Consider the following 8,799-nt stretch of genomic DNA (forward strand, 5'->3'; position numbering starts at 1 on the left):
CCCAATTTAAAACTTAGTTTAAATTAAATTACAATATTCCCGTGATAAGGAATAGTTGGAAGACCAAAATGAAAGAAACTCCATAAGTGTAGGGAGCAAAAGATGAACTTGCACCATAAGCTCAAAGACTTGGAAAAAACACTATTCCACTTTCCAAGGTCCAGCGCCTTGAGTTATAAGTGGGTCTTTGATGAGTGTTTATGAATTCAACTTCACTGAAATTCTGCTTCCCCACACAATCCAAAACACTGATCGAGAGAGAGAGAGAGAGATGAGTAGTAGCAGCAGCAGCAACGCACCTGAAGAAGGAGATGCGGTGCGTGTGAATGTGAGCCGACTGCCTGGGTTCAGATTCTGCCCCAGTGATGAGTTGCTGGTCAGCTACTACCTGAAGAACAAGATAGAGGGCACGGACTCCCATTTCCGCCACGTCATCCCTGAAATCGATGTCTGGAAGTTCGAGCCCTGCGATATTCCTGGTAAACCCATTATTCTATCTCACTTTTTGTTCACTAGCCATACATCTTGTTTCCAATGGATTCTGCTGTTGTTTATGTAAATTTACTGTCTTGTTTCAATTTTTTTTTTCATTGAGAATTGAATTGGGTTGGTTTTGATTTCTTGCTTCTTGTTGTATACATAAATTTATGATCTTTTCAATTTCAATATATCGTTTTGTGTTGTATAAAAAAAGTAATATTTTGTTTTGTGTTCCATTTCGATTTACTTTCCCTTTTGAATAGCCAACCCAGATCTCTTTCCTATTGTATAATATTGTGGCACCCAGAAATTTATGATCTTGTTTCAGTGTTTGTGATTTTTGTTCTTCAAGAGTTGGATGGGTTGGTTTCAGATTTTGAACTTTTTGTTTTGTTGTTGGATTTCAGCATTCTTCCCAGAAGTTCATGAGAAGGAGTGGTTCTTCTTCACCCGGCCCAAATACAAGGACACCAACAGCACTCGCCGCGACCGGCTCACGCATAAAGGCTATTACAAGATCACAGGAGATGAGCGGGTGATCAGGGCTGAAGAATCCAAAGCTGTGATTGGGAAGAAGATTATTCTGACCTTCCACGAGGGTCGTGCACCAAAAGCAAAGAAGTCCGATTGGGTAATCCATGAGTATTATTGTACAAAAACTGAGGTGGGTTCTAAACCCACCAAGCAGATGGACTTAGTCCTCTGCCGCCTGAAGAACAGGTCTCCTAGTTATAAGAAGCCGAAGGGTGATCCAACCCGCGGTGAATCACCTGATTCAGGTGCAAACCCGGAAGATGATCAAGCTGCTGCAAGTGATGTGATTGCAGGGCCAGTGGAACATCTGGGATGCAAAGAGCTAGGAGATGTTAATAGCTCCGAGTCTCCAGACGGTTCTTGTCCTATAAACTGGAAAGACATTTTGACCTTTGTTTATGGTGATGATGAAACTGGTGGCTGGAAGGTCTCGGATGTTGATGATCCAGCTGCATCTGATATGTTCGAAGAGGTGAGATAATCATATGCTTTTTCTACATATTTTTTGTATGAACTTGCATTTGCAAAGCCTGCTCAAATTTAACACCTGCTTGTTTGTGTTTCTTAATCCACCAGTTGTGTTCTGCGTTGGGAGAGATTCCGAATTCAACCTCTCAGCCGCCGCAACAGCCGCAGCTGCTGCAGACATCAGAACCATATCAGCCACCGCATCCACATCAAACACAGGATTACTACCCCTCCACACATCAGCCACCTGAGTATATTATTTCAACCAATGATCCCAATGAACCAGTTAGCAAACCTAATGGTGTTCAAGATCTAGCTACAGATGAAATGATTCCAGAGGTAAGAACCAGTCTCTGAATGTTGTATCCTTCATTTTCTATGAACTTTCCAATATGGAGCACAAAAATTACATCAAAACTTAACATTTTCTCGTTATGTTTCTTAATCCAGGATTGTTTTCATCCAGATGAATTTATGGGTCTGCCGTTTGATCCGTCACAAGATTACTTGCTGCCGTCACCAATGAACATGGAACTGGGAGATGGTGTGCATCCCAATAACTGTATTGGATGCACTGATGAGTTGCGATCTCTAGATGAATGGAGATTTAAACACTTTTCCCATTAGGTTCTTGATTTATCATTGTTGACCAGGATTAGTAATTAGTATCCTGGAAGAAACAACATACCCTACTTTTAGTGACTCTAATCTACCAAGAGTCACAAGCACGAGTCTAAGATAGCAACAGTAACATAGATTTAGTTGGTATTAGTTACTCTAGAATAGCTAGTGAACAAGAAGATTTAATTATCAAACACAGCAATATGGGACTTGTAAACCCCAAGAACTCTAGCAAGAGTACACCCTTATCTGCATTTCAGGAACTGTAGGCATTAGAAACTTCTTTTCCTAGTTCTGGTGGATATGTCCAGGACAACCGATGTAGGTTACCTAAGCCTATTCTTGTCCTTTTTGGACCTTTTTAAGCATTCCCTAGTTCAAATTAACAGCAGAAAAACCAGTATTTGAGATTTCAACTGGAAATCTCTCCTACAAGGAGTCCAGATGAAGCAAAGATGTCTCTCAGAAGCAGTTGTTTGGAGACCGCGACTCTCCTGTCAACAGAACTACAAATAATCCTCAGCAAAATTGTCTGTTAATATTGTACTGTCTTCATCAAAAGTCATGTACCTCAACGAGATCGTCTTCAATCATCATCCATTCGTGTCTATCCACTGGGAGTTGCTCCGAGAAGAATCCGACTGCAAAGCTGTATCACAAGACAAGGTAAGCAATCAAAGCTAAAATTGTTAATAAAAGCTCATGTATTGACACTTTGGGAAGGCTATTTTCTTTTTTCAATCAACTTAATTTGATTTCTTTTAACTCTATTTCCAGGTCAGGGAAGCTGCAGAGTTGCATTGCTCTTCATCGGCCCCGGAAGAAAACAAAAACCGAGTCTTTGAAGCATACAGTTTTGAAGCAGGCATCGATAGGGTTCTTTCTTTGAAGCATCTCCTTAAAACCACTTATCAAGTCTCCCCGATGGGGAATGGTATTGTTACATCGATAACAAGTTCTAGTTCTAGCCTCATACTCAGGCTTTCGTTCCACAGTCGTTTATTCTGGAAATGGCGTTATACAGGATCTGCTGCAACATGGCTGCTGGAGTCCCAAATATATTACAATAACCATACACTAAATGGTGATGTCCTGGTTGTTGGTATTGAAATTTGAGGTTCCATCCCTAATGGAGTAGCAATTACAATCATTATCAAAATCCGATGATTATGATTGGTATAATCCGTTGATAACCTTCAGAATTAAACACCCATCTTATGTAAATATTACTTTAATTATTTTCCCTGTATCAGCTGCTGCGTTCCTGTGCAGCATTTCTGCTTTTCCTGTACTCCTTTCATTTTGTATTGTTGTTAATGTTGTTTATTTAGAACCTTTCAATTTCAGTGGAATTTTGTGGTTATATTCTCTTCTCATTTTTTAGCCCATAAGAAGAAAAAATTGTTTGACTTATCGAGTTAAAACTTGAAACCAAAATAATGCTAAAAAACTTTGTGATTTTGTAAGGGGTGTGATATCCATACATCCTATTTTACTTCTCACACACCTTTTTAATTTTCAGCTGTCAGATCCGATGAATTGAAGAAGATCAACGAACAGAAATTATCAAGGGGTGTGTGAGAAGTAAAATGGAGTGTGCAGATAGCACACCCCTTTTGTAACACAACTGTGTATGTTATGCTACACCCAAATAAGGAGAAAAGGATCAAAAGGATATCCAGCTGCAATCAGGCGTCCATAGTTTTAGCGATCCATGAGAAAGTAACACAAGTCCACATCAACTGAATGCACATTTACAACCCTTTTTTTCTTTTTGTAAACAAGTGGAGAACACTCGAATCGAACTTATGATCTCTATCACTCTTTATCAAACTTATGATCTCTATCACTATTGGAAAGAGATGTACTCATTTGGGACATTTGGATATAATTGGAATAGCAAGTTGCTACTGAATAATTATTGAGTTAATGTGTTTAGTTATTTGTTAATTGAGTTTTAAGTTTGGTTTCAGCTAGGATAATTTCTAGTAGACTAGTAGTGTAGTCTTGGGAAGAACAGTTTTAGCTAGTGGCATATATAGGTGAGATGACAACATTTTGTTGCAAAGCTTATTAGGAACTTTTGTAATCCCATCAATTGTTTCAATGAGGGAAGTTTTTCCCATAGCAAAAGAGAAGCATATTCTCTGCAATTTCTCCAACGTTGTTGAGTGACACTTACGATTAGCATCGTGGAGTTATTTTGTTGTCCTTGGTCGAGTGATTTCAGGCTATTTGTTTGATCTCCTCATTTTCACCTATTTTCATTTGGTTCTCCGACTTTGAGCCTTCATCATATTTACTTGTCCACCTTACTTTTCTTCTTTCAAATTCGGATTCACTTCTTAGTTTGGCTAGCTTTAACTTCGACTTTATATGGTCTGTTTTTTTATACAACGATATATTTGCACTAAAGATGGGGGACTAATAGGTTGCGAACTCGGCATCCACAAAATTCGAACCTCAAATCTCTCACTTACAAATGAAGAGGAATACCACTAGACCGTAATACTAAGTTACCAAAACCATATGGTCTCTTAGAAATCAAAGGATTCACTCCTGATGTCTATTAAGAGTTTAGTAATAAAACTTCAAAACTTGTAAGAATTTTATGATTTAGAAAATAGACCACTTGAATTAGAAGCCAATGATGTACACACAGTAAGGTGATTGATCTATGTCCCTTCTTTTGCTATTGTAACTTCTATCTGAAATATTTCCATAGAAAAAAATTGAACCAAAGTATTTTAAGGTAAATTATGTTTTCTTAATTGGAGAAAAAACATGTCTTTGATTAAAATCTTAGAGTCTAGCTAGGATGTCTCTTGCTTTGCTTCATATGCATGGTGTATAGTAAAGCAAAGGGAAGAGGAGCATATAAGTAAGGAATTTAGAGATTGGGTTAGATAGTATTTTTTTTATTTTTTTATTATTGATCTTCACACTTATTTTGTAAATAACTTCTGCATGTTCATTTTCTCTCTTTGCATAGTCGCATTAATTTATAATTTTTTTGATAATTCAAAATAAAATTAATGTTATAGATTCTACTATTTTTGTGAGAGGTGTTATATACCACATTGTGAAGATATCTCTACTCAAAAATTTCCTATTGTTTGGCGATAAAATTTCTTTCGATAAAAAAGGAAAGAAAATAATCATGCAGAAAAGAATAAATAAATAAAAAAAGATTATATTCACACATTTCAAATTATTTCTCGCCCACCTTTTTATTTTTTTAAATATTTTTTGACACACCACTAATACTTGATAGAAAAATATTAAAAAATTAAAAAAAATATGGGAGAAGTAATTTCCGCCTTCTGGGCGTCTTTGGGAAGTCAAAGAGCATAGTGACACTTGTGGATGCAAATTTCCGCCTTCTCCTTCTTGAACAAAATTGCACCTACAAAACAAATCACATATTTGGTCAAGGCCAAAAAATCTCATGCGCCCACGATGAATTGGGGGGCCCCGGAGGGGGGGTGCTTTGGCCAAAGAACCTCTGATGCTAAAGTTAGAATTTTGAGGGAAGAGTGTTTGGAGAATTTTGTAGAGTTATGCAAGAGATTTGGAAGTAGTTATAGGGACCGGCCATTTGTGGTATTTTTTGGGTTTAATTTGTAGTTAATTAGCCATTAATATATTAATTAGGTAATAAATCCATTAATTGACTAATTAACATAAAAGAAATGTTTTGGGGGTTATGGAATAATTACCTTGTGGAGAATATAGGATGATGGTGGATGAAATAGTTTTAAATTTGTTACCTATTTTGGGCACTTTTGACTTGGTTGAGGGATGATTGCCCGCTGCTCACGCGTAGGAATCCCGGTATGCCTTAAGTGTATTTTTATCCTTTTCTATCCATAAATCTACGTGTCGCCTTGTGATTATTTTTGGCTCCACAAATGCCCCGACACCTGTTGGGCTGCTCGTAGAAAAGGGCAACAGGTGTAGAGATTTTCTTACTTTAGCAAACTTTGGACTGCTTTCTATTTTGATGTAGATTCATTCTTTAATATGAAATTAGATCATTCTAAGAAAGGGAAATAAATTTCTCTCAAAGCCTATTTAAGTAGACCTTAAGTGGGTTATTAAATCAACTTTGAAGAGCGATTTATTCTACCCTTCAAGAGAGAGAGAGCTTAAAGGATATTTGTTCCCCCTTCTCTAGCAATCTTCTACATCTTACCCATGCAAAGGACCATCTTTCATTGCTTTCTTCGTTTTGTTCGTGCCGCATTGATGTAAGAGAAATTTCATTCTTTTTGTCTTTTTTTATAGATAGTGTTGTCGCGGGCGGTCGTCAGGGTGGTGCGACATGTCAGTTAGCAGGGGCCAGGAGTCCACTTGGCATGGGCCAAGGAAGTGGTTTGGCAAGGTCCATTGCTTGTATTGCTCGGCTTGATTGAAGCCAAGGATTGGCTCGACATGGGCCAAGGAAGTGGCGTGGCATGGGTAACAGTTTGGGCTGCCATGTCTGAGCTGCTTGGCAAAAATGAGGAAACTGCTTGAGTTTAATTTCTTAGCTGCTGTAGATGGAGCAGTCAAGGATGAAGCTGCCAAGATTGGAGTTGTTAAAGATGAAATGTCGGATGAGCGAACTGTTAAGTGTAAATGTAGATGCTAACCATTTGTTGCCTAGTTGATCTTTAAGCATTCGATCTTTTAAGCTATGTGAACTTCTCGCACTGGAGAGCTTACCCAAATGGGTGTCGAGGATTTAGTTTACCTTTTTGCATTAGAAAGCAATTAGTTTACCTTCTCGCATTGGAGAGCAATTAATAGTTTATCCTCTCGCACTGGAGAGCAATTAGTTTATCCTTTCGTACTGGAGAGCAGACCCTTTTGGGTGTCGAGGAATTGGTTTACCCTCTCGCACAGGGAATTGGCTTACCTTTTCGCACTGGAGAACAATTAGTTTATCTTCTCGCACCGGAGAACATGGAAATCATTGTCGTGAGTGCAGTTGAGGAAAGCTAGACTGCTAGGACAACCGAAATAATCCTTAGCCTGCCCTCGGTTCTTGGTAGTTAGGCTGATGTGTCCTTCTGGTACTCGTATGCCCCCTACGTGCCATTAGGCTGAGCTGCTACATTTGTTGGAATAGAAGTAATCTTTATATCCAACAATCTATATGAGGTAGTCCTGTCTGCTCGATCTTGTTATTGAAAAATGGCTCACTTATGTTGGTTATGTCTCATCAGAGCATCTTGTCAATAGCTTCGTTGCACAGGAAATTGCGCAATTGCTTGGTCAGAAGCATTTCTACTTCTTCCTGAATTTGCCTTTGTTGGGGGTGGCAGAGCTCTCGGCTGCCCCCGGTCGTGACCTACTGATCTAGGCTGCTCTTCCATGTGTTTGGCTCGTCTATGCCTCGGCTGCGGTGGGTGTGGTATGTTCCTAGCAGGCGAGCGGGTAACTCACAGGCTGCTGGTTGAACTTGAGCCGGATTAAGTGACTAATTCTCTCCATCCGCTATGCTGCTTACTCCGATATAAGGTGAAGGCTGCTTTTTGCGGGTCTTGCCGTGAATGAACATTTCGCCTGGAAGGTTGCTTATGTTGATTATCAGATTGTGGCCCCAACCGTGAGTGTATGTTTGTTCGTGGGCCTAACTGAGAGTCCACGCTCCTTCACATGCTAAGACGGGAGTATACGCTATCTCAGGGGTCCAGTCGGGAATGTACTCTGTTAGAACGCTAGGTTCATAACTGGTCAAGTGCTTGCTTGCCGGGATATTGGTGGAGAGGTTCGTCTGCCCTTGTCCTTCTTTGGGACACCTCGTTTGGGGCACGTTCGATCTCGGTGCGATTGCAAGAGTTGATTCACTAAGGTTGTCTGTTGTGCAAGGGCGCTCGTCAACTCTATGACTTGTCGAGACAAGTGTTGTTCGCCATTTAGATTGGAAGAGCTTGGAAGGAATATGCCTCCTTGAGCAGTGGAAGTGTAGTAGGCTCCGGGCACGAGATTTGAATTGGGAAATACCAAATCCGCGGAGAAACGTGGTGAAAATTGTCACATCCCGGCCCAGGCCCTTACCACATCCCAGGCTCGACTCCACCGTAGCACGATATTATTCGGCTTGGGCTTCTACCACACCATCACGGTTTTGTTTCTGGGAACTCACGAGCAACTTCCTAGTGGGTCACTCATCCTGGGATTGCTCTCGCGCGAACTCGCTTAAATTTGAAGTTCCAATGGAACTCAAAGCCAATGAGCTCCCAAAAGGCCTTGTGCTAGGTAGAGATGAGAATATACATATAAGACTTACAAGATCCACTTCCCTAGGCAATGTGGGATGTTACAATCCACCCCCTTTAAACGCCCGACATCCTCGTCGGCATACTTCTAACCAGGGATTGGCTTTGATACCAAAATGTCACATCCTAGCCTGAGCCCCTACCACATCCCCGGTTCGACTCCACCGTAGCACAATATTGTCCACTTTAGACCCCTACCACACCTTCATGGTTTTGTTTCTGGGAACTCACGAGTAACTTCCCAGTGGGTCACCTATCTTGAGATTGCTCTCGCGCGAACTCGCTTAACTTCAGAGTTCCAATGGAACTCGAAGCCAGTGAGCTCCCAAAAGGCCTCGTGCTAGGTAGAGATGAGAATATACATATAAGGCTTACAGGATCCACTCCCCTAGGCGATGTGGGATGTTACAAAAATACCCCTGGCTCGATG

General features: G+C 40.3%; 1 protein-coding gene across 1 annotated transcript; it reads left to right on the plus strand.

Annotated features, from left to right (window-relative positions):
- The first annotated feature begins 230 nt into the window (after positions 1 to 230).
- Positions 231 to 3,483, plus strand: LOC137721186 (protein NTM1-like 9). The gene is made up of 5 exons (XM_068460292.1): positions 231 to 479; positions 888 to 1,486; positions 1,591 to 1,821; positions 1,933 to 2,769; positions 2,881 to 3,483. The coding sequence occupies exons 1-4, from the start codon at positions 272 to 274 to the stop codon at positions 2,107 to 2,109; spliced, it is 1,215 nt and encodes a 404-aa protein (XP_068316393.1). The 5' UTR covers positions 231 to 271; the 3' UTR covers positions 2,110 to 2,769; positions 2,881 to 3,483.
- The last annotated feature ends 5,316 nt before the right edge of the window (positions 3,484 to 8,799 follow it).

The sequence above is a fragment of the Pyrus communis genome, chromosome 16 (assembly GCF_963583255.1).
Source record: "Pyrus communis chromosome 16, drPyrComm1.1, whole genome shotgun sequence".
Taxonomy (NCBI): Eukaryota; Viridiplantae; Streptophyta; class Magnoliopsida; order Rosales; family Rosaceae; genus Pyrus; species Pyrus communis.

Bases quoted from the DNA above. Each gene is read 5' to 3' on its own strand.
- LOC137721186 (XM_068460292.1), top strand. From the start codon at position 272: ATGAGTAGTAGCAGCAGCAGCAACGCACCTGAAGAAGGAGATGCGGTG. The intron at 480-887 runs GTAAACCCATTA...GTTGGATTTCAG, and splicing joins CGAGCCCTGCGATATTCCTG to CATTCTTCCCAGAAGTTCAT. The intron at 1,822-1,932 runs GTAAGAACCAGT...TTCTTAATCCAG, and splicing joins CAGATGAAATGATTCCAGAG to GATTGTTTTCATCCAGATGA.